Raw genomic sequence first — 26,427 nt, forward strand, 5'->3', positions numbered from 1 at the left:
GCACTTTTCCCCTATTCCAACCGCGACAACTTCACTCAGCAAATGGGTGTTTTGACAATTGGATATTTTCACGGAGTGTTTTTTCTTCAAATAAATCCAAAATAAATGGTATTGGATGCAAAATATCCCCGAAAATTTCATGTATTGCTCTCGGTGAACCCCCAAGTATCGATTGCCACACGGGGGAGGCGTCGGACGCGGTGAAAAGTGGATTTTTCCGCACAACCCCAATTTTTATAAATCACAGCAGAAAAAAGCCCTAAAACCAACAGAAAAAGTGCTCAAGAGTGTTCTATGCAGAGCCTTGAGTGCTCGGGACATGCGAAATGCCTAAAAAGTGGATGAAAAAGTGATTTGTGGTGTATTAAGGAAAATCATACAATTGCATAGATCTACTGGGAAACTGTTAAAAACAAGATTCAACCGATAGTTTTCCATAAAAGGACTTGGATTGAGACGAAAGAGGACGACATGGTGTAAAAAATAGCTTTTTCCAGTGGAAAAACTGAAAAATCCATAAAATTTTTCCCGTCTACTGCGACGTCTGTCAGGAGAGGAATTTTGCCGTAAAATCTCCCATTCCACTAGGGTTTTTCACCCCGAAAACTCATCCAAGGGATACTCTGGATCACATTTGGGGGAGATTGTGAGTGATTTTGCAATTTTTAATGGATTTTTTGGGAGTATTTTGTAAAATAAATTTGTCAGTGCTGCAGTTTCTTGCATCATTCTAGCACTTTTCCTATATATGTAAATATTTTGATTTTCACACCGATCGATATGACCAATGGGCGGGGAAAAAGTCGATCCTGAGTTGGATTTTGACTATATTAGAGGGTTTGGGGGCTAATGGGACATAAGAAAAGCTGGTGAAATGTGTGAAAAATGTGCATTTGTGGAGAAAATTTTCCTCTAAGTGAGAAGTGCTAGAAAATTGTGAGGGCAGCACTGTCGCGGGGTCGATAGTGGCGACACCAATTTGACATAATAATTATTAAAATGGCGGTCGTGGTCGTGTCTCGCTCACCGTGTAAATATTATCAATTTTCACGCCCTGCGACAATCAAAGTGGACGAAATGGTACGTGAAAATGCTTAATGGAGATGTGTGGTAGAGTGTAGTGAAATTTCCCAGGCCGGAGAATTGGCCGCAAAAGTGATTTTTTCCCAGAAACAATGGCGGGCTACTCCTGATTTTGTTTACTTCTTCCCACATCTTGGGTCAATTTTCACCCTTTTGCTGCCCATTGAGGGTCCTCGGGGGTCTGTGATGGGGCAGTGAGTGGCTGAGGAAAGCCTCATGGGTTACTTGGACAGAGGATTTGGGGGGATGTGAGATGCTGCAGCGGGAGAAATTGTGGGGAAAAAGATGAAGAGATTTTCGCACATACAAGAAGAGTTTGGGGGAAACTCGCTGCGCATATTTTTGGGTGGACGACTCCGTGTATTCTTGTCCAAAGGATTGTGGGGGCAAATGTGGACAAGTGGGCCAGGAAGTGGTGCCTGGGTGGTGAAAAACGCGTCTAGATGTTGTTGATTGAGGTATTGGGAGCATTAATGCCGCCCAAATGATTGTTTATGTTATTTTTCGCAGAGTATTTTGTTGTCAGTCACGTCTTCTTGCGCGGCATTGCTTATCCCCCCAATCTGCCCAAGAAGCCACTCACCAAATAAACTCCACTATCTCTTATACTTTCTGGGGTATAAACAAAACGCATTAAACTCCGGAAGAAGTTTGGTGAATGCAAAAATTTTTAGTGATGTGATCCCAGCTGACCTAGTAGAGTGATTGGTTTGTATTTTATGATTGGAGGGAAGAATTTTTATTTTATTTGGTAAATTAGGGAGAAATATCCTAAAAAACAACATATCACAGTGTCACTATTAAGATTCTTACTATATGATTTTTAATTAAATTTCAGTTCAAATTATAAAATAATCGCTTTGTAATCATTTTGTAAGGTAAATAGTTCATATTTTGAACTAGCATCCAAGACACATTGAAGCAGAGCCAAGGCACATCTGATTGTTTCTTGGTCCAGGTCCTAGATAGGTTGATCCGGTTCAACCATGAATCGGCTTGTGGCCTCCTTTGATCAAAGTAGGCGAATGCCTTCAGGCTTCCCACACACTTTGGCTTCGAACACTATATTTTGTCCCGTATTCCTTTAATGAATCTGACCTATATAGTAATATATTCTAATACATAGTCTTATGTCATGTATTTCTTAAAAAAAAAAAAAATAGGTCAGATTCATTACAGTAGACTCTCGCTAATAAATTCGGCTCTTTTAAGATCGAGCTACTTTTTAATTCGGGTAGCAGTTACATTTGAAAAAAGTTTGTTGTCATTTTTCAAGTTTTACTATGATTATCAAATGAATAAAGTATGCTAAAATTTGGCATGGTTTGTCTTAGTTTTGATGTAATTTTGCATTATCAAAGGATTTTCATGCAATGTACGATATATATATGACTGTGTAATCTCAATATGTGTATGCAGATGAATAAAAAATCGTTACATTTCAAAAAGTTTGTCGCCCGAATTTCTCTGTAATTCGGTTGACATTTCGGTCCCAAATGCCCGAATTTGAGAGAGTCTACTGACTGTAATTAGAAATGCATGAAGCCAGAGTATATGCTAAGCATGAAAGCCTCCTTTTATTGACCACATGAAATTTTATTGCAAATAATGCAGTTAAAATCCAATAGGAAAATTCATTAATTTTCGGTGAAAAGTCCCAAGCATTTTTTATTTCGCGAGGAAAATCCCGTCCGTCTATTATTTCCCCTTGAGGAGAGTATTCCTTTTCTTTCGTCCAGAAAGCAAAACATCTTAAATAAGTTACATTTTTTGGCTTTAACCCTTTAACGACGACAGTTTTCGCAGACCGAAAATCAGCAATAAAAATGAAACCGATAAATAAAACTTCTGAAACGTCTTACATCTAACCTTCGAAAAGTCAACAGAGTCTTATTTGGTGTACTTTTTGTTTTTCATGAACAATAGGAACAAAAACAATCTAAAAATTTAAGTAATTTTTCTGACGATACCAATGACTGATAGTTTTCACTGTAATGAAAAATTTTATTTTTGAATATTGTAGTTTCTTTTTCCAAAACGGTTTTGCTTAAAAAAAACTTGGAAGTTTAAAAAATACAATTTTCAATATGAAGACTTAAAAATTCGTAATTTTTTAGCTTAAAAATTTACTATAAGCAAATAGTTGGAGACTTCCAAAAAATATCCTAGATTCCTTCAATCTTCTACTTTGCAATTACATACAAAGTAAAAACATAAGTAAACAATAACTTTAGGTAGTCAAGAAAAATTATTTTCTTTATGGGACACCGGTGTTCCAATTGTCCTTAAAGGGTTAAACGAGTAATTATCTTACATTAAGAGATTTTTTTTTCTTTTAGGGTAAAACAGAGTAATTAGAAATCGTGCCTAAGTGGAATTTTGGAATTTCTTAGCTATTTCGGATCGGAAAAGAGAAAAAGAAGCCCACAAAGAAGTTCTGCAATCAAAAGCACTTGGTTCGATTTCGAATAACCTAATTGAACTTTATAAAATTAGAAGGCATCAATTTTTATTCTTCATGTTGTTAGACTTTAAAAATAGTAATTTGTTTACAAAATAGCATTTGTTTCATATACAAAGTTTCTCATTTTATAATGACATATCGGAACGAGTTCCGGTCAAAATCCCAAAAGCTCGAACGTCAGTATCCCGAAAGGTCCAATATAATTGAAAGCGAAATATCCAATTAGATCGAAATCCCGAAAAGCCAAGTTTCCGAATTGGTCAAAATCCTGCAAGCTAAAATCTGGAAAGATATCTACGTAATGGCATGGATATAAACAAAACGGAAATCATAAATCGTAAAATCTTAAGACTTTATTACCCGACAATTGATCAGATTAGCTTGACTATCTTTCTCATTTTAACTGACCTAGCCCCAATGAAATATAAGACATATTTTAAAACTGAAACATACAACCATAGAAGCGACATAATCCTGGATCTTTAATCAAGGTTGAGACCGCGGACGACATATAAAGCATGAGAAAGATAAAAAAGAGATTAAAATAAATTGTAGAAGCAATAAAAACTGCCATAAGAAGGCATAGTTTCTGCTTTGGTAAAATTCCTGCTCTTTCGAGACAATAGTTTCCTTCCCAGGACCAGAACCTCTGAGCTTGATGAAGATGCTGTTAATCGAGTATCTTATAGGACTATTTGTAACGAATAAGCATATCAGCAAAAAGGGACGAACTTTCTTTTAGCAGATCGTTATGCAGTGCAGACGAATTTAGGAGAAGTTCCTCGCGGACAGTCTGGAGCCCACTCCAGTTTATTCATAAGCAGGTCCATTCTAATTTTAAAATTAATTAGAACGGTTAATCTGTTTTTCGTCCTTAAAAAATCAATTTAATTCCATTCTTAATAAGATGGAAGGGCGATAAATAACCATATTGCCCTTTTCGGTTTGATTTTATATAAAGGAATTTAAATGATTTAACTCTTTCGTCTCTTTTGGGACTCTGAGTACCCAAAACAGCATATGAATATTCAGTGAAAAACAATGTTTTTTAATTATTCAGAACTGATAAAAATCAGATTCTTGTGGATGATTACAAACTATAAGGATGTCCAAATGTAAAATATTTTTTGTAGGACCTCAATTAATTCCTGAGCGCAGATATTGTTGATTAAAAAATGGTGAAATTGGCTTGCAGCATATGCTGCGGTTCGGAAGGAGTTAAAACATTCAAGATTTTGTCTTTCCGATTTTAGCTTTTCGGCATTTAGGTTTTTGACTTTTGAGATTTAGACTGCCGCCATACACAGTTCATTTCTTCATAATTTACTCCTCATCATGAAAATAATTTTCTGGAATAAGTTACGCAGAGGAAAGAGGCACCTGCCCATTCAATCCCTACGGCATCTTAACTACTTTTTTTCTTTCCATTTTTTCTTTTAATTTCCAAAATTATTCTTTCAGAATTTGTCTAGAACGGCTAACAGAATTGTTAATAAATTCGTAATGATTATATGGTCAGCTGGGATATTTTGTTCTACTTTTTGGATTTGCAGCACCCTCTAGTGTTAAAGTGAACCAAGCTTGTATAATCCAAAGGTTTTAGCTAAAACAAAAATTTTCTTGCAGGTCTTGATGATGAGACGATAAAGTAATTCAATTACTTTCTACCTTGTAACCCGTGTTGTTGTTTCGCAATGTCGCATCGAGGGAAACGACCAAGTCGTTCAGAAAATGACGGTCCGCCCCCCATTAAGAGGCGCAAGGGGCGACCACCGATTTCCGGTGGTGCCACAGCAGCCAATAATGATGATGATGAAAATGCCAATATGACAGCTACTCAGGCAAATTCATCATCGAAATCAGCTCAAAATTCAGGATCAGGTGCTGGTACATCAACATCCAAGAACTGGCAACTCAGACAAATGACTGATCTGAAGATTTCAAGCATCTACAATCGCAATGCACCAGAAGCTCCAGCTGAACTCTTTAGGCAAGTTGACTTGTAATGTCACAGTTTTGAGGGACTTGAGATTAATTTCTTGTCTTTTTTTTTGGTCCGATTTTTCTTTCATCCCCAACAGGAAGGACTTAATCAGTGCCATGAAACTTCCGGATTCTGAGCCACTTGCACACGATGAGTACTGGGTTATAGCTGATCAGTGGAAGCAGGAGTGGGAGCGTGGCGTTCAAGTTCCTGTCAATCCCGATTCCCTCCCAGAACCATCCGTTCGCTTCATCCAGAGCTCCAGCATCTACAAGGGAAGATCCGACTTTAAACTGTAAGTAGAATATCTTGTACTTTTTTGCCTTTTTAATCCTAGAACACAAATTAAAAAGCAATGGACCTTATTATTTAAGTAAATAAAGAAATCTAAAAATCTGAAAATTTTAATGTAAAAATTGTTGTGCACTTCATCAGAGTACAATGAATTGATAAATCTTAATAAAAAAACTGAAATAAAACAAGAGATAATAAAATCAATTATTTTAATATAAATGAAAAATATAATTTTTTTTCATAACTACTCAATATGAGTATTAAAAAAATATTTATATAAGTTTGAAAAAAAAATTAAAAATAATAATAAACCAAAATCGATTAATTTTTTGCGGACTGTGAGGTATCCCGCAAGTCGATTGCACATAATCTTATTTTTTTTAAAGGTTTCAAAAAAAAAAATTATGATGAGGTCTAAAACTCGTTAAAATTGTGTGGACACTGTGAGTCTCAAAAGAAAAGAAAGTTTTAATCAAAGCCCTGAAAATATTGATAATTATTTTTTAAAAAATTAAAAAGGGGTGGTAAAATATACCAAGCTTTGAGAAATTCCTCGAACTCGTGACTTAGATGCTATACCTCAGAAGTACTTTCGCATCATTTACCGTTTACCGGTTCTCAACCGATTTGTAAATCACTCGAAAGATCCCACAAAATAATTTTAAGAGTAATAAAATTTATTTTCGTACAAAAATAACTCATAGGTTCATTAACGGTTCACAACTGATTTGAACGGATTTATAAATCACTAAAAAAATTTCCCAAAATACACCTGGGGGTAATTCATTTCCATTTGGTATAAAAATGAATTATCGATTATGAACCGGTTCATTACCGCTATAAAACCAATTGGAACCCATTCAGTTTTGTCGGAAATTCCAAGACCTTTCCAACGAGCTCAAACATGACCAAAATGGGTTGATAAATGCGCTCTCTAGGTACTTTTTAAAATTTGACCTTGAAAAACCGTTATTAGGTATGATTCAATGGTATTTTCATTTAAGGACGAAATGTCTGTCTGAGTAATGTCTAAAACTTAGGGGAATGTAAGCATGATTCGCACACAGTGAACCTTCAAACAATGTGAATTTTCTCTTTGATTGCAAAGAGCTATTTCGTCATTTCCTTGCCATAAGATAGATAATTATTAACCTCATGGAGACGAGATGAAAAATGGTAAACCAGCTTTTGCAAATAAAGAGAAAATTCGCATCGTTTAAAGGTTTACTGTGTGCGAATCATACCTACATTCCCCTAACTAAAAATGAAAAAAAATCACATGACGCGTTTTCGAGCAATCCTTAAAAACATGGTTTTGGTGGAGAAGGGAGGGTAGGGGAAAATGAAGGTCATGTTAACGATCCTTGGGTCGACTTATAGGGGGTTCCCCGAAGGTTCAAAGTCGCTATCTCTAACCGTTTGGCCTCTAGAGCTTACCACAACCGGATGGACATACTGGCAAACAGCGTGACGACATTTCTCTCAGAAATCGTCTGAAACGCGAAGATTTGTTAAAAAAAAGTAATCCCAGGGAAGGGGGTGGAAAATTCGAAGAATTATATAATCTGCTCTCTCAATGGAGTTCGAGCAGTAAATAAAGATAAAGATAAGTAAAATAAAAATTTTTCTAAATGCTTGAGTTCATGAACACTGCTTTTGCTCATGAATTAGTAGATCTATAAAAAAATTATTAATAGGTAAATGATGCCAAAGTACTTCGGGGATATTGCGTCAAAGTCGCGGGTTCAAACATTTCGCAAAACCGGGATGCTTTCAAGTAAAATTCGAGCCAATTTTATAGACCATTTATTTTAGATTAAGATAATTTCATGTAATCAAAATTCACAATTGAACTTATTGTGATGTTCAAAACAAGAAGAAGAAGAGTTCTTAAGAGTGAGATAGATTTATGCAAAATGTTAGGGAAAGAAAGGGATGTGTATTTTGATTCCTTGAAATGTTCGTGAACCATTACCCCCAAAATTTAACTCATATTCGAAATTTCTCGCATTCCATTTTGCAAACACCTCAAGAAGAAAGCAATTCGAGGTCGTTTGTGAAGAATCTTAGCTATCATAAGCTTATCTGGTTTTATCATTGGTTTATTAAAAGCATTAGGGGAAAGTGCTCTCTTTTCGAACGTTCATGCCTTCGAATAATGTGAATATCTTTAGTTTTTCGTAAGAGATTTACACTAAATTATCACGGAATTATCAACATTTGATGATAGCCATCTAATATATAATAGAAATGTGTAAGTCTCTTGGGAAAACTAAAAGAAAATTTACATTATTCGAAGGCATGAACGTTCGAAAGGAGAGTACTTTCCCCTACTGATTTCTGCGAAAGACCTGAAATTAGATATAAGCGAAGGATTTTTGTTATAAAAAATTTACTGGATATTTATTTTTTAATAACGATAAGATTTACAAACATACTGAAATCCACAGATGAATTTTAGATAAAGTAAAGCAAAATTATGTTTACATGATTATTCTCGATAAATTCTTGATTTTTGTGCAACGTGAAGTAAAAATTCCGAAAGTAGTGATAGTAATATGAGTACGTTAATTTTTGAGCTATCACCTGGAATTACTTGCGAATGAAATCATTTTTGGTTGAGAGGAAGATAAAGAAAAAAGCAAGTAGAAGAAGTGCACAATATACAGACAATTTTTAATGATGTATAAATTTGGGTCGCGACGCGAAATATTGTGCACACTCTGCAAATAATATAGTCCACACATTTTATTATTACATATTTTTTTCAATGTCGCCCATTGAGCCGTAGACAAAATGCGTGTGTTGTGCTGAGGCGAGTGCCGATGTTCCTTCTGTCATTTTTCAGACCCAAGAACAAATACATCCGGATAACGAAGGATGAGAGTTTTTCGTCTGATCTTCATTACTTATCAAATGCACCGGCAATGGCTGATGCTGCGTGTTCTTATGACTTGGATCAGTGCGATGAGGCGTGGCTCAAGCTGATGAATGGTGAGAGGGTTCAGTGTGGCCTGTCTCCCGTGACTGAGGAGCAGTTTGAGCGCGTCGTGGAGGAGCTGGAGGTATGATTTTTTTTTTTTTGGTTTAGGCAGGAGGGGAGTTTGGGACTTTGGGTATATATGACATTTTTTTTTATGTTTAGACTCGCTGCTGGGACAAAATACAAGCAATCATGAAGAGTGAAGAGGGTCTGGGCATCGAATATGATGAGAATGTTATTTGTGATGTTTGCCGATCGCCTGATTCGGAGGAAGCGAACGAAATGGTGTTTTGTGATAACTGCAACATTTGTGTGCATCAGGCTTGCTACGGAATAACCGTGATTCCACCAGGTAAAGGTTAAAGAACATTTAAATTTAAAATATGGTCACGAAATTATTTTTTTTAATGTTATGCTCTTACAGATCAAATGATTTTAGATATCTTTTGGAGGTTTCATAGGACCCCATTTCTAATAAGTTCATAAACTCAATTAGACGTGAAAATAATTCTTCTTTTTTATTAGTTAGAAAACAGTCGAGTTAAAGTTACACGAATCCATGTAAAATTATGTATTTTTTTCTTTTGTTCAAAATTAGTTTGCCGAACTAAATTATTATTAAGCCAGTCTGACCCAGTATCATCAAAATTGGCGTCAAAATTGATCAGAGAGCGGAATTCCTTCAATTCTTAAGTGATTTTTTTCTTAAAGTCTCAGTATAGAGGATTTTATTGATTCTTCAAGAAGTTTAAATTCATAATGATTTAATTTAATTTTTAATTCAGAGGTCTGGCTTCGCAAATGACGAGATTAAAGTAAATTTCCTAATTCAAAACCATTTCCAGACGCTTTAACTTTGACAAAAGATTCAACACATTAAGTTCACTTTTTTTCTGAAGAGAATTACATAAATTTGCTCCTTGACTCTTCTAGAATGCTACTGTTTAGTGAAAATTCTTTAAATATAAATTGAAAACTTCTTAAATACAAGAAAAATACGCGAGCGTAAAATGCTTCTATTGGAAACATATTAATCCAAATGGAGACAAGGAAAAGTTTCTAATTGGAGACAAACTGTGTAAGTGAAACCGTGACGAAAGGCTTCCAAAACCTTGTTGAGTTGCTTTTGAGTGCAGGATTTGTTCTTATTCTTTGGTGGGATAAGAGGTATTACCATGAGGAGCTGGACCCTTATCTTGATCCCTCTAAATTGTGGCGCAATATTGGCCATCTAGGTCTAAAAAAGTCTTCTCATGTTGTTGAACCGGACCCAAATTGTTGCTCTGTTCCGCTTTCTTCAGGCACGTCATCTATTCCGGATTTTATTTATATTTCTGCACAAGCGGTCTATGCCGCGGTCATGAGGGTGAAGTCAACAGCATCGGATGTTGATGGAATTTCCCTTGATTTTGTCTGCATATTACTGCCAATTATTTTACCTTGTTTTACCTCAATTTTAGGTATGTTATAGCTGGGCCTAAGAGCCTTCGATCGATACTAAACTTGATCCCCTCCGACCCCCCTGACCTGAGCTAGAGGGGGTCAAAAATTCAATATTCAAATGGTCATATCCCGCTTCTCATTGTCGGAATTTGAAAAATTTTATGACCTTTATGACACCCCAATTTTATCCGATTTAATGAAGATCCGATTAATCGAAAAATCGATTTTCGATTAATCGATCTCGAATATTTCGAAAACTAGACAATGCTTTTTCTTTAAATTTTAGTATGTTGTAGCTGAGGTCGAGACCTTTCCAACGGTGGGTCGCACTCCTCCCTCGATGTTCCCTGACCCTAGCTATAACCAAAAATTTCTTGATCGCGTCGAGCCAATTTTATCCATTTCGACCACCGAGAACAGTTTACTCGACGCGATTCTTTACTCCGAAAATTCAATTTACGCATTCCGAGTTGCAAGCACCCCGAGTTGCACGCATTTCGAGGTCACCTGTAAAGAATCTCAGCTGCCATAAGCTTATCTGGGCTTATCACTGGTTTTTAGGATGGGGCTGAACTATTTTTCATTGAACAGAGCTTTTAACTCCTGTGTGCGGTATCTCGGTTTAATCACCTTTCTCCTTGTCTGAATTCAATCCTTGGTCTTCCTCTTTTTCCTTACCTGGAGACTCGTGCGGTTGACTTTGTCTCACGATTGTTGTCTGTTGGTGTGCCACGGTATCTCGCGGATGGTCCCGGTCAAAATCCCGAAAGCCAAAATCCCGAATTCTTAAAAGTGTCATAGCTACTTCCACGATTGCACCCGCGCTTGTTGGAAGCAAAGAGAAGTCTTCTGTGTCTTGGGAAATTATTTTAAACATTTTCCTCCATATAATTTCACCCCTTTCACGATTTTAAATATTCGGGATTTTGGCTTTCGGGATTTTGACTGCCACCGCTCGCGAAGCTGGTGGTGACTGGATCATCTACTGGGGCTTCGTGTCTCCGTGTGCCCAGTTCGGGTAGTCGCATTCTCCGCGATTCCCTGTTTGTTGAAGGGATCGTTCTCTGGAATGGTTTGCCTCGCGATGATAGGATTTTTTTCGATGTCTTTCGAAATAATTCTTGGTCCTTTGCTTTCGAAAAATGGGCTATAATTTGGTCCCGTTCTTACTGAAATCCTGGCTAGGCCTTTGATGCTGCACGAAAGAAACAACTAAGTTTTCATTAAATACAGTAATGTGATAACGGTGATAACTCTACTTTGGAAAATTTAAAATTTTATTTAAACTTAACTAGATTGAGTAGAAGAATGAATCAACCTCAATTTTGCACTTTGCAAAAGTGATTTTCAACTAGTTCAAAAAGAAAAATTTGCATATTGTAAAGATAAAATTAATTTCGTGACCATTTTTTCGGGAGATAGTTGTTGAATTTTGGGGGGTAACACTTGGTATGGGTTGTTTCCAAATGAAAATTTTCAGGTCAGTGGATGTGCCGCACCTGCAATGTGGGCCAGAGGCCAGATTGTGTTCTGTGTCCCAACAAAGGTGGTGCCATGAAATCCACGAGATCGGGTCAGAAGTGGGCACATGTTTCGTGTGCCCTGTGGATACCGGAAGTGAGCATTGGATCGGTGGATAGGATGGAGCCAATCACAAAAATTTCGAGCATTCCGCAGAGTCGATGGGCACTGCTGTGTGTGCTGTGCCGGGAGCGCGTTGGGGCGTGTATTCAGTGTTCAGTGAAGACGTGCAAGACAGCCTATCATGTGACATGTGCTTTTCAGCATGGACTTGAGATGCGTGCCATCATTGAAGATGAGCATGCTGAGGATGGGGTTAAATTGAGATCGTACTGTCTCAAACATAGTATGAATAAGAGTAAGAGGGACAAAAGTGGTAATTCATGTGGGGGTAATAATGCCAATGCATCTGGTAGTGAAGATGATGATGTGAAGAGGAAGAAACAGAGGAAGGATATGACGACTGAAGAGAGGAATCAGGCAAGGATTCAGCGATTGCAGGAGGTTGAGGCGGATTTTGACAAGCATGTTAATGTCAAAGATATCAGTTGTCATTTGTTAGAGGTGGATCAGGAGGGGATTCATGGAATCTACAATTATTGGATACTCAAAAGAAAATCAATGAACAATCGACCATTGCTACCGCCAAAATCTGAAGATGTTGATATGGCGAGTCATAAGCAAGGTCAGGCTGATGTTGAGAAGATGAAGATGTTTGTGCATCTGAGGCAGGATTTGGAGAGAGTGAGAAATTTATGCTACATGGTTAGCAGGAGAGAAAAATTGTCCAGATCATTCTTTAAGATGCGCGAACAAACATTCCATAAGCAGGTGACATTGCTGACGGATATGAAAGTGAAGAAGGTGGATGAATCCATGGTGCAGGCAGTTCTTCAGGCCAATCATGGTCCATCGATTTACGATCGATTGTACTCAGCTAGGCAGGTGACTGTTCCGAATCAGGAGAAATGGGATCAACTGGTGCAGCGTCTAGCTGAATGTGTTAACATGGAAGTGGATGAGGTTAAGGCCAAGAATACAGATCTCAATGGGGTGAATCAGAAGAGGCATCAGAAGTCGACGAAGAAAACGGTATTCAATGGAGCAGCTGCCAGGAGGGCATCAACATATGTCAGCAGCCTAAGTAGTGACAGTGAATCGTCCACAGGACGAATGATCAGGGAGATATCGTCGGTGAAGAAGACGCCAAAGACAGCTGAAGGAACAAAAATTGATCGACGGAAAAGGCGTGTCAATAGCTCCGCTGCGGCCAAGAGTAAGAATCTCGTGGATACGAGCAGTGAAGAAGATGATGGTGGACAGGAAAAGCAGAGATCTCCGAGGAATCGTACCCTAAGACAAATGGCCAGGGAGATGTCCAATGACAAGAGTCGTCTGTCGTCAAATAGTGATGAAAGTGATGAACTTCTGCCGATTCGCAATAGTAGTGGTCAGGAGGCACGTGGAAAGATGTCAGCTATTTATTCAGACAGTGACAGCACAGATAAGGACAAAACGGACAATGGGGCAAGTGATTCGCAGCAGCATGTGGTGAGAACGAAGGCGGCAATGAAGGAATTTGTGCCGCAAAAGAGCACAAAGGCCACAGTGGACTCAAAGAGTTCGGATGCACCTGTACATAAGACCAGAGAGAAGAAGGGTGGTAAAACTGCCAAGCAGGATACCAGCAATAAGACCAACAACAGTAAGAGTGTGAGCAATAAGAAGACCTTCAATACCGACTTATTGGTGGTACCACAGAGGCAGGCGGCTAAGAAGGCTTCGGAAAATATGAAGTCAACAGCTCAGACTGCTCCAGCAGGAGTTGCAAAGAAGGAAATGCCACCATCAAAGGGGGCACCAGCACCAGCAGCAGCTGAGGCTGAAGTGAAAGAGAGACGGGATTCACTGATGAGTCCCAGCAAGGAGAAGGTATCCAAGGGTAAACCTCCGAAATCATCGCAAACCTCGACAACGCCCAAAGGCAAGGAGAAGAGTGCTGAGGCTGAGAATCGGGAACTGCTGGAGAAGTTGGCGTACGTGCCACAGAGGCAGGCAGCTAAGAAGGCAGCTGAACACATCAAGAGTGGTCTGGGAAAACCAACAGAAGCTCCAGCAGCAGCAGCTGCAGCGCCTCCTGCAGAAGAACAGTCTAAACCGACAAAAAGTCAAACAGCTCCAGCAACGAAAAAATCTGTGGATGACACCAAGAAAAATGCAACACCTGTTGTCATCTCGAGCAGTTCAAGTTCATACACTGGAAGCAGTTCTTCGTCATCTTCGACGTCTTCATCGTCATCTGACACGGAAGAAGAAGTGACAAAGACAACATCATCAAAGAAGTCCACCGCACCTCCGCCGCCGAAAGAAACAAAAGCCGGTCCGGTGAATAACAGAACCAGAGACTTGCCCTTTCTTGACAAGGACACCAAGTCTCTGCGTTCCGTTAGTACGAGCGATTCAAGTGGAACGGAATCGGAGAGTAGCGATGAAAGCAGTGAATCCACCAGCAACAATAACAATCGCAACAGCACCAAAAAGGCGACAACTGGACGTCGGGTTGTCGCAGAAGGGAAGCTTAAAACTTCCGGACTGGGACGACCGGGAACGTCCAGTGGTGGTGCGGTCCCGGCCAAAGATGATGCTTCACGTTCAGGAACCACCAAGGTTGCTGCACGTGGCAGTAAGAGGACGAGTGTGTCAGGTGATCGGAGACGAAGTGCTGACGGCGACAAACAGGGAGCTCCTGATAAGATTCCGGAGTCGTCAGGAGGAGAAGTCACCCCAGCAGCAGCAGCAGCCGTCACCGCTTCCGCCGCCACAACTGCTGCCAGTAATCAGCGTCGAAGAAAGTCCAGTGGTGAGACTACAAAATTGTCTCAGAAGTCACAGGAATCTGCCCCAATCCCAACAACAGCCAAGAGCCCGCCCAAGACCGTCAAGTCCGATGAACTTCCAGCTGAGAAGCGGAAGGTGCACGAGAAGGTAAATGCCACATCAACCACCAAAGAGTCTCCTCAGGCTGGCAAGAAAACAGCCACAGCGGCAGCGGCGACGGCGACGGCGACGGCGGTTGTGGAATCTCCGAGAAAAGTGAGTGAGAGACGAAAGTCCAGGACTCCCAGTGAGGAGAACAAAGAGCCACAGTTTAAGAGTCCCGAAAGGAAATCCGTTAGAGATCCACCACCTAAACCATCACCGAATCGAGAGGAGAACATCACAACAAATGCCAAGAGTAGGAGTGTTACGCCAACAAAGAGGGACACTCCATCGCCAATGAAGAGACCACCAAGTAGTGGTGCAACTGATGAGATTCCAGTGGTTCTGTCGCCCTACAATAAGCAACAGACACTGCCGGAAACTAAAACCGAGACAGAAAGTGATGTGATTGCGAGAGAAAGTGAAAATCGGCCGGCTAGTGCAATGGATAAACCAGTACAGAAGAGTATCTTCTCACCACTTCCACAGACCCCAGCACCACCTCCAACTAGTGCCAAAAGCCAAAAGGATCCGTGTGCATTCTTTGATTTTACCGATGATCTCCTGCCAGGGGTCACAGAAACCATCAATGATGATAGTTTCAGTGTACAACCAGATGCCACGGAAAATCTGAGATCTGTGGGTTTGGGAGTGCCATTCTCACATACCACGGATATTCTGTTTAAGGAGGATTACAAGGAGGACAGTGAAAAGGAGACAATGAATCTGGTGGTGAAGTTGAGGCAGAAATATAAGAGGACCCATTCAACGGCTTCGTCAGCACCTTCGGAATCTGGAAATCAAGAGCAGAAGGTGGCACAGATGCAGGAATCTCCCGAAATTGTTGAGAACAAGGTAAGTGGAAAAGATTCAGTGATTAGAAGACATTCAGATTCAGACATTCAAACAATCCCCTGGCAAGTTGGCCTTTTTATATGGAGCTATTTGAAGCCGATTCCTAAATTGATCTCGGACTCAGCTCACAGTGCTCCGAAGAAAAAATTTATTTAAACAAAAATTTAGTATATTTATCCCTCCATACGGAAAGGTATCTTATAATACGGGAAAACTTCTCACTTTTTAAATATTTAGCATAACGGTAGCGAGTGCAGAAAAATTCCCATATAAATTTAAATCGAAGTATGAGAAAGTGACTTCAAATTTCAGGCAACTTGCCACACTATCGCATTCAAACATTCAGATTCAAACCAATCTTTCGCTTGAGTCCAGATATGAGACTACCCGGGCTTAATAATCAGGTTTAGCTTTGAACTAATAAGGAAGTCATTGCCAGAAGACCAAACTGATCTGGAAATAAACTTACGGGTAACTCCTATTAGCCCAAAGAAAACCAGGAGAAATCCTGAGAATATTTGAGAAATATTGCGACTCAAACATTTTTTATTACTTATGAATTACCCCTATTCGAAAATTTATATTAATGTCTTTTGAAGTATTGGAGGATGGGGTAGTTTGACGCAGCTAAACTTTTTTCCAAAATTCATTTGTTTGAAACATATTCAAACTAAATCCCGTTGGTTTTTTTTGGGCATTGGTTATCTGAAAATATGTATAGCACAATTCTTAAATTTATTTATTTTTTATCCCACAAAAGTGTATTTTTTTAAGTATTGTATGCTTGAAACTACCCCACACCCTGCTAGTTAATGGTATTTTCTATAAAATGGCCTTAAATTAAAGTAAAACAGTAAAAGCTGAAATCTACGATAAAAATATCAGCAAATGGTAATATATTCGATAATTTAACGATATTTCGGCCAAAATAATGGACGAAAGTAAAACACAGAAATTCCTTTTTATTTAAAGGCCTCTACACATGAGAAGCAATTTTCGTCAAAAAATATATTTTTTTTAAAGGAAATTGCTTGCAGTGATTGAAACGTGGCCTCTGGCCTCCTCGTGGAAAAAAAAAGAAAAAAATGGGATTTCTCTTCACAACCGCACTTATATTATTAAATTAATCTATAATATTTTGCACTACAAAGATTGGAAATTATTCGCGATCTTGTCTTGGGTATCTCGGGCACTTCTGGGACAGCACACAATTTTTCCTTGGGGCGCTATGGCCTCTTCGGGGCTCCTTCCAGCGTCAGTGATGGGGTAATCGTGGGCTCCTGTGGGTGAGATTTTCACTCTTAGAGAGTTGGGCACTTACTGACTTAATTTTGGTCCACCGTGTGCTCTCCCATCAACCAACGGGACATTCACTTTGACTCGGAAGTCACATTCTTTATTCAATGATCCTAAACCCAGAGTGTATGACAGTTTGGAATAATTCTTTACTGCCAAATTTTACAGGCTAAATATTCTTGAAGATCAGCCTGAGTCTATTCTGGCTCTTAGACCGCGACATTCGAGCATTGCTTCTTGTATTCAAAATTGAAATTAGAAATATTTTTGTACTCCTCAAGACATTTCATTTATTTCAAATACCGCTTTTGAGCTAGAGTTCTTGAAAGCAAAAATTTTGACAGAGATATAGGTGTACAAAGACTTCAATGTTTGTATGATAGCGGCCACCACCGTCTTAGCGTTGGTAACCAATCTCCAGAGTAAAGTCCGTCAAGTGATCATGTTACGAACAATTTTTCTGAAAAAAGTACAAACTTTTACGAACTTGTTTGTGGGTTATACGATTTACGAGCATTTTGTAACTCTTCCATAGGAATTCACAAACATTTACGAACATTTTTACAAAATATTTTTTTCTGTGTAGGATCAAAAAAAGGTTTATTCAGTCGAAGATACCATCTGAATCTGTTTCCATGTTAGGAACATGCTGTTTTTCTAACCCAAGTCAATTTCCCAGGTCAATAACACAGTGTCTCCGCAAAATCTGGATATGTCCAGTAAGCGATTGACTCCAGAAGTGGAGAAATTGTCTGTGGACACAACAAATTTCCAACCGAGTAAATTCGATATGGTTGTGGCATCGAGTGGAGAACCGTCGCAGCAGCCGATGCCCAAGGTATCAGCTGAAAGTGGCGGTGTAATTGATCATACAGTGCCACTTCCAGTGGATGATCGATGGATACCACCATCGGAATTGCCATCCACAAATGTCACGCATCACAGTCAGATGATGTTTGATCCCAAGGTGATGCCACAGAATATGGCTCAGGCCACAATGGAGGAGATTGTGTCACAGAGTCTGGTGGCATCTGGTGGCAATACGGCGGATTTCTTGAAGCAAATTCAGGAGAGGATGGAATATCAGACAAATCATTTGGCTGCACAGCAGCAACAGCTGCATCAGCAACAATCGGTGATAACATCGGATTCTGGTGGGATGCATCAGCAGCAAAGTGGAGGGCAGACGGCTAAGCCGATGACACCACATCACAAAGGGGGAATGGAGTATGATGATAATTCTAGCATACAGAGCCCGTATTCGGTGCATCCGTCAAATTGGGTTGAGAGTGATATGATGCCAAATCGAAGATCGGTATCATCATCACCGGCCAGTAGTGGATCAGAGAGTCATGATCCTAAGGCCAGATTGACGCCACAGCCGCCGGAGAATGTGATGGGGAATCAGATGAATGTTCATCATCATCAGAGTCATAGGAATCTCCTGTCGGATATGCCAACTTTTATGAATATGCAACATACGGGAATTCAACCATTTCCGGCTGTTTCTCAAGCTCCTCCACCTACGCACAATTCTGCCCTCATGGACAGCATGATGCCACCGTTCAACTATGCTGAGGCTACGGGAGGATTTACGGGACCAGTAACACTCTTTCCACCATCTGGACCGAATGTTCAGTTACCCTTCCCATCACCAGGTGCTGCAATGTTTCCACCGGCTTTTGGGCAGTCCTTTACACCGGCTCCTACAAGTCAGCAGTCTCTAGGAGGAGGCGGTGGCGGAGTACCGATGCAGAAGCCCGAGGATCTTCTGACAGTCACCAACACCATTCCTTCCTATCCGTCAAATCCGTGTGGGGCAGCTTTCACGTCATCCAGTCAGAATATGGCACTAACGGCAGCAATGGTATCACCAACTCCTGCTCCCATCTCAATAACATCCCCCCAACCTTCTCAGCAACTTCCACTGCAGCCGGCTAATCTTTCCCAACCACCTCCTCCACCTGCTCCGGCTGAAACTATTCCGCCGAAGGGTACACCTGAGGAGGATGTGATGAAATCTCCAGCTAAACCTAATCGGAAGAGTCAGACAAAATCTCCCGCCAAAAGTCCAGCCAAGAGTCCTCGGCAGCAGCAGCAGCAACAGCAACAGCAGCAGCAACCCGTGGATGTCAATAGACAACTTCCTCCTGCTGTTCCAGCCAGCAAAGTCATAAAGCAGGATCCGGCGAAGGTGAGAAAAACGAGAGGTGGTGCAACTCCCGGAAGGGGCAGAGGACGAGGTCGAGGACGAGGAGGAAAGGCAATGCATCATTTTCCGCCACTCGGAGTTCCGGAATTTGATTTTATGACAGGCGGAACGAATCACAGTAAATTGGCAGGAACAGTTTATGATTTTGACGATGAAATTGGAGGTGAAAGTGTGGAAAATCTCAAGGCGATGCGAGATAGAAGAAGATCTGTTGATTGTCGAGTGGAGCCATTTAGGTCAGGATCAACGAGAGCAGGAGGAGGAGAAGCAACATCGCCAAAATTTGCCAGTCCAAATGCACATTCCAAACAAAGACCAATTCCACCGCCATTCACAACGGCGGACATCCGGAATCTCAGGCCACCGAGTCCTGTGAGAACGGATACAACGGTGGCTCAGGTGACACCAACAACATCCCTAAGGGACATTGTACAGCCGGTATTGCCTGGACCAGTGGATATGAGAACATATTCAAGTTACGATTCTTCATCGGATGCTTTCAATAATCATCTCCTGAGGGCATTTGCCAGTGGGACAGCTGATCAGACCCTGGCGGATATTGATGAGGAGATGGAGAAGGAACTTCAGTCAGCCCTTAAGGCCAGCAGTACAAAGCCCAAGAGTCCGACGGTTAAACAGCCCGAAAGTCAACCAGTTCCACCTCCGGAAGAATTAGGTAAGTCACTGTGAGATTTTCCAGAGATTTCCCAGATCTTTCTCTTCACCAATCACTTGCTCTGACCGTGCTATCACACTAGGATTTTTTCAATTTGTAAATTCAATTTAATTTTCAGATAAATTGTTCCTATGCGTTATTTTTTTATTAAAAGTCATTTGAATTGAAAGATTTTCGCTTAGTTATTGATATAACTTAATACTTGGTCCACCAAAACATGTTTAAAAACATGGTAAAATAACATAAATGCGGTTGCTCAATTAAATTTGAATTCAGCATATTAAAATAATGTAAAAAAATGGTCATTAATTTCAATTTTATTGCAGTTAAACAAGTTGCTTTTTGAACCAAATTGTTCTTATTAAATTTATTTACTCGTAATTAATTATTATTGTGGCCAAAAAAATAAGTACAGTGATTAGTGATAAACTTGTACGCGAATTAAACTTCAGTATCGGGAGTAATTTGCTGAGTTACTCCAAAGCAATTCGAAGGAAATTGTTGTGTCAAGAAATTGAAGTTAGGAGTCTCTTCATGAGTCCCCTTACCTACAACGTTCTTCTGGCTTTGGGGATTCTTTTGCATAACAGATAAGTGACATATAAGACATTTTAAGTAACTAGTACACATTTTCCGGAGTCATTCACAATCAAAAATCTCGCGGCAGTTATTTAAAATTGAGCAAATTTCTTGCAAAATGTGTCCTGGCTGTGAGAATTTTCAAGTAAATGCTAGAAATCTTGTAATGCTCAATTGGCTCAATTGAATTTAAAATTAAATTGTGAAAATCCTAGTGTGATAGCACCGTTAAGCTCATTGTCATTCTTCTAAAGCACCAAAGTTTTTAAACAAGTTTATGTTTTTTTTTTCGATAAATTGCAGAAGAAAACATTTTTGGAGATTTAAGCTGGCTATACATGAGACATAATTTATTTAAATATTTCTTTTCAATATCAAATATTGACAGGGATTGCCTCCACATTGCAAAGATTTATTGACATGAATGTTTCAATATTGAAGAAAATTGTCCAGTGTGTAGGCAAATATTGATATATTTGTTTCAATATGGAACATTTCATTCAATATTTTATTTTATAATTATGAATGGCTAGAAACTAGGCCAAATTATGTCAATAAAAAATTTCAAAGTCACATTGAAATATAATTTCAAAGAAATTCTAAATATCAAATTGATTTGATATTTTCTTCAATATTTTTTAATAGTCAGGAATCTTCTTCCTTCAAAACATCACAGAACTGCCAGATTTTCCTTGTTCATGAATGAAAACACATCCAAGATCAAAATCAAAGTCAAGACACATCTCTCCAGCTTCCTCCAGAAAATCCCAGATTCTTGGAATTTGGTTACATATTTTGTTCAATCTCCTCAAGAACCCAAATTGGTCAGCACTAATCACCTGCTTCCTGTAGAAAATCTCAGAACTTCTGAGATTTTCTTGTTCGTTATGCCCAAAACACTTCAGATACTTTCTGTGGTCAGAGGATTCCTGGATCTTCCTCCAGGAAATCCCAGATCTTTTGGGATTTTCTTGTACATAATGTCAAAACACTTCAGATACTCCGGGAATCCTCTGATCACAGAATGTATCTGAAGTGCTTTGAGCATAATGAACAAGAAAATCCCAGAAAATCTGGGATTTGCTGGAGGATGCTCCAGAAATCTTCTGTCCAACTTGGATATTTTTGGATGTTCTTGGCAAAATACGGAAGAAAATCCTAGAAGATCTGTGAATCCCTGACTAGACTGGTGTTTTTAATATTGAAGCCAATTTGTTCAGTGTGTAGGCAATTATTGAAATATTGGTTTCAATATTCGCTCCAATATTGAAGTTTCATTTCAATGTCACTTTGAAATGCTATTATTTCAATAATTTGTCTAATGTGTAGACAGCTTTATTTAATTTCATTTTGAAGAAAAACCGACCTAAAGATGATTAAATTGATAGGGCTACCGGAATTTGTCAAAGCCTGTGCTAAAGGATTTTCAAGAAATTGATGAGTTTTCCTCCAAAAAGTTCGCTTTCCCGACGAATTCCGCTAGTCACAATAATTTATATAACTCCAAAAATTCCAAATGATCACTTAAAATGATTTTTAATCATTTAATTATTACTGTGTTATCACACGTGCACATTAAAATTTTAATATGATTCACATTAATTGTCGCTGATGAGAGTCCAAATGTGTAATTTGTGTGTTTGAATCATTTTACATTCAAAATTTGATCTATTTGTTGATAAAAAGGTAGACTTGGCCCGCAAAATTTGATATAAATTGATTTATTGCATTAATGCGAAAAATTAATGCGATTTTCTCTTTAATTTTTTAATGTGAAAAATATTTATGCTTTAGGTAAATTTAAACTTATTTTTGCAGGCCAAGTCCACTTCTTTATCAATAAATAGAAAAACTCCGAATATTAAGTGACTCAAAGACACAAATAACATATTTGTACGCTCACAAGCGACAATTAATGTAAATCACATTAAAATTTTAATGTGCAAGTGTGATAACGCCGTTACACTGAACCATTTAACCATTACCCTAAACAAAAACCAGTTATCTTGTACAATAAACCATCCGAGACACCTTTCTTGCTTCTAAAGGAAAAAACTTATATTTTTTGTTTAAAAATTCTTTTACTTGGTCCACCAATTTCATAAACTAAGATCTCGATTTACCTTTGATTTCCCAGTTGAAGATGCCACAAAGTCCAAGGTGAGCTTATCAGATTCAAGGAATCAGCTTAAGCTTAAGATTAAAGGGCCACTGGCTCATCCTGATAACTACAATACCCAGACTACAGCTGTTAGACCACAAATTGGTCCAGGAATTGATTCAGCTTTCCCTGCCACATCCACCAATTGTACCCTGAGTTCTATGGCAACTCCGGGAAGTTCAAACTTCCATAGGATGCGCAAGAAGGAACTTCTGAGGCAGTATTGCAGTCAGGATATGAATACTGTTGATGCTCATGTTGGACTTCCCAGTGAACCTGCAGCAAGTCTCATGATTCACAATACACAGATGAGCAGAAGTGTTGGCATACCAAAGGCTGTGGATTCTATGAGTTCCATTCCCACCAAGGAAGATTACAAAGATTATGCCACATTGGATCCGAAGAAACGAAAGAAAGTTGGTGGAATGTCCAGGGAATTGCGTCAACTTGACATATCAACTTATGATATGAACGATGATGATCCGGGAAGGATGCAATTTGATCTGGGTATTGATGGTAGTAATCTGTCATCCGGATATCCGTCTAAGAGACGAATGAGAGGGAATAGTAGTACCAATAGCAAAGATCTCACTCCAGAAGCAAATTCTGCTCTGTCCACTCCCAAGCTCAAAATCAAAATTGGTCAAGGTGTCATTGATGTCAGTCCGTCGGTGGATAAGAGACTCAGTGGGCGACCACCGAAGAAGCGACTGAGTCAGAATATGGCAGTGCCGAGTGTTGAGGACATTAAGAGGGACTGCATGAACTTCCGCAAATTGGTGATGGCTGACTTTGAGGAGAAGGAAAAGGTGACAAAGCCCAAAAAGGTCAAGCCATCGAAGGAGGAGAAGCGCAAGAAGAAAAAGGACAAGAAGCACAAATTTGAGATTATCAACAATGGCAATAGTGAGGCAGCACCTAAGTTAATCATAAGGCTGGGCAAGAGGAAGAGTGAAGAGGGTGGTCAGATAGCTGAACCTCAGATTCCGCAGGATCCATACGAATATGATCCAAATGCTGTGGATCCGTTGGCAATGGACGAGCCCAGTGATAAGGCAACGGGCAAGAAGAAAGCTTCGGCCAATGGGCAGGAGAAGCTCATAACGCCGATTCGACTGAAGATCTCACGGAGCAATCAGGGAAAGTCGTATGTGATGTCGGAGAAGAAGGACGGGGCAGGAGGTCAGGAGGCCAAGAAGACTGACAAGGGTGCTGCTGGTGGAAATCCCAGTGATGGTGCTCAACAAAACTGCACAGATACCAAGGGGAAGAGGACAAAGGATGTTGAACTGAATCTCGATGGTAAGTCTTGCTAATTCCTTTTTATTTTACTCCCTTACAGAAATATTTTCAAAAATTCTGCCCAACGTGTCCATCGCCGTCTTATCTTTTATTCCAATTTCCCTGAAAAAAAATGATTGTTTTTAATGAGATTTCAACACTCAAAGTTGATTTTGCAAATTTACAAAAAGACATTTGAAATTTAATATTTTAATTTAAAAATCTCTTATCAGAATGTATCATCGCATATAAAGTTATAATATAAAATTGAAATGTTCAAAACCGGAATATTTGTACAAAATTACCAAAAATTGTGTTGAAAAACTTATAAATTTTAATATAAGTCAAGGATATCCAAGTAAAGCAATATTTCTTTACAAAAAATTCGCACTTGAATGTATTATCGCATTATTAAGTACAAATTTACGGATGATAGGGACAAAAATAGCCCAAAAATTTAAATAATTTTTCTGACAATACCATTGAATAATAATTTTCAATCTAATGAAAAATATTATGTATGAGTATTGTAGTTTCTATTCCCAAAAGGGTTTTGCTTAAAAAAAAATTGGAAATACAAAAAAATAATAAAAATCATTCATCAATGCGGTAATTTGAAAATTGTTGGATAATGAGCTGGCGTGATGGATATTCTATGGGGACACTTCCGGTAATCTCCAGTGGAAATTTATTTCACCTTAAGAAGAAAAACAAATTTTCTGTCTTGCCCAGAGCTTTCGGTCCGGATGTGGACCAGCAGTTATGGCACCACAAGTGGCGCCATCCAACAAAATCTTTAGATACAGTAACCAAGGAGATGAAATTTCTGATTCAGATACCAGAAAAGAATTGACTAAAGCTGCGAATGTTAAAATTTAAGTAAAAATATCAAAATATTTTGTAAAATCCGATAAATGGCAGCGGCTGCCACTTGGTCCCTCCGTGACACTTTTAGTTAGGGTTCTACGAAGTGCTAAAGGATTTACTACACCATACCATTTGATTGAAAAATATACTCTCTAGGGCCTTTTAGTCAATAGTTTTAGTCTATACGATAATTTAGTGTATGAATGTAATCATTAAATAAGATTAAACCTTCATGTTAAAAATAAAGGAAGTGCAAGATTTATAGCACAAATTTTTCACTATAATATCTCCTCCTTGATTACGCTCTTTGGATTGCAAAAGCTGCGATATGAGCAGCTTTTTTCTTAAGCTTCTGAGGAAAAATCATTGTTCATTTTTATCTAATCGTCATTAATAGGTAATTACCCCATAACATTTGAGATATTTTTCTGAGAGACTGAACAACTGCAAGCGTCTATCTTTTCGTCATTTAGAAATTTTTTATCAGTAATAAAAGTGATTAATCTCCCTTGCTCACCGGGCAATTAGGTAGCTAAAATGAGATGTTCTTCCTTTTGTGACAGCTTCCAAAAAGTCCGAGGGTAATGCAAAGGCTTCAGGGGGAGACTCTGGAAAGGCTGCTGCTGGAAATGCAAATGCCAGCGAAGCGAAGAAGGCTGATGGTGGTGGAAAGGCAGGTGATAAGGAGTCGATGGCCAAAGTGGAGGAGAAGTCAAAGAAAGTTGATTCCAAGGAGACAGATTCATCAGCTACCACCAAAGGCTGCCCTACGCTTCCTCTCAACAAAGACTGCGAGGTTAGATGATAGCTTCGGCACCGTTGAAGGCGACTTCTTTAGTGTCTTTTGGTTTAGGCAAAATTGTGGCTGGGCAAATATCTAAGGTAACAAATAATTATTTTTTTTACATTGATTTCCCTGCTCTCTCTCTCTTCATATTTTGCTTCTCTGCAAGTCAGTGTTTTCTTAAGATTTAAAAAAAAAACGTCTTCAACTGTTTCCTATTTATACAGATTTTTTTATACAATGAATTGTGAGTTATGGAATAGAAGAATGGTGACAAAATGTAGATAGTTGAAAGAGTATGGACAGTGTAAAACAATACATAATTGATATTTGAAATATTGTATTGCTAATTGTATCCAAAATAGTGCTCTATCAATAGAGATTAAAGAAAATATTTAAAGAAGAATGGAAATGAAGTGGAAAATTGAAGGGCGAAAAATCAAGCAAAAAATGTTGAGAGACTTTCAGAGGGAAAAGCTCATCCACGTATTGCGAGTTGATGTGGCAGAAAAATAGAGAAATAAATAAAGAGAGAGAAAGTTAAATTAACGATGCGACAGTTCATGTATAGATAGTTTAAAAAAAGCGGAAAAAATGCTCCTGTAAATATTTACTTATTTTTGCCAATCATTCATGGATATTCTCTTTTCAATTTAGGTTTTTTTCTTCTTTTTTTTTGGCACCTTTCAAACATGACTGTTGACTATTTTTATTTATTTAAAATGAAAACAAAAAAAATTATTATTTTCGTGAAATTGCAATTGGAAATGGGACTGTGACATTTGGGTTGCGTGAAAAGTTCGTGGAGTTGCATTTATAAAGAAATGGTAGATTTATGAAATATATTTGTCTATCAGTTTCATCTGGTAATTCTTATTTATCTTTCAAGTTAATTGAATTTGACGTATCAGTGCATTTTTTAACACTTAATAAATTAATAAAAAAAACTAATGTCCCAGAAAAAA

At 38.7% G+C, this 26,427-nt stretch overlaps 2 protein-coding genes across 2 annotated transcripts; both read left to right on the plus strand.

Annotated features, from left to right (window-relative positions):
• The first annotated feature begins 12 nt into the window (after window positions 1-12).
• Window positions 13-5,553, plus strand: LOC129801130 (PHD finger protein rhinoceros-like). The gene is made up of 2 exons (XM_055845894.1): window positions 13-646; window positions 5,174-5,553. Exon 2 carries the CDS (start codon window positions 5,242-5,244, stop codon window positions 5,551-5,553), a length of 312 nt encoding a protein of 103 aa, XP_055701869.1. The 5' UTR covers window positions 13-646; window positions 5,174-5,241.
• A 79-nt stretch (window positions 5,554-5,632) lies between these two features.
• Window positions 5,633-26,427, plus strand: LOC129800863 (PHD finger protein rhinoceros-like). The gene is made up of 7 exons (XM_055845567.1): window positions 5,633-5,826; window positions 8,674-8,890; window positions 8,971-9,160; window positions 11,732-15,606; window positions 17,582-19,790; window positions 22,507-23,832; window positions 25,242-26,427. Exons 1-7 carry the CDS (start codon window positions 5,648-5,650, stop codon window positions 25,481-25,483), a joined length of 8,238 nt encoding a protein of 2,745 aa, XP_055701542.1. The 5' UTR covers window positions 5,633-5,647; the 3' UTR covers window positions 25,484-26,427.

The sequence above is a fragment of the Phlebotomus papatasi genome, chromosome 2 (assembly GCF_024763615.1).
Source record: "Phlebotomus papatasi isolate M1 chromosome 2, Ppap_2.1, whole genome shotgun sequence".
Lineage (NCBI taxonomy): Eukaryota > Metazoa > Arthropoda > Insecta > Diptera > Psychodidae > Phlebotomus > Phlebotomus papatasi.

Excerpts from the sequence above, each read along its gene's own strand:
- LOC129801130 (XM_055845894.1), top strand. The coding sequence starts at position 5,242 with ATGTCGCATCGAGGGAAACGACCAAGTCGTTCAGAAAATGACGGTCCG.
- LOC129800863 (XM_055845567.1), top strand. The coding sequence starts at position 5,648 with ATGAAACTTCCGGATTCTGAGCCACTTGCACACGATGAGTACTGGGTT. Across the intron at positions 8,891-8,970 it reads GCGTCGTGGAGGAGCTGGAG|ACTCGCTGCTGGGACAAAAT; the intron begins GTATGATTTTTT and ends TTTTATGTTTAG. Across the intron at positions 15,607-17,581 it reads CCGAAATTGTTGAGAACAAG|GTCAATAACACAGTGTCTCC; the intron begins GTAAGTGGAAAA and ends TCAATTTCCCAG.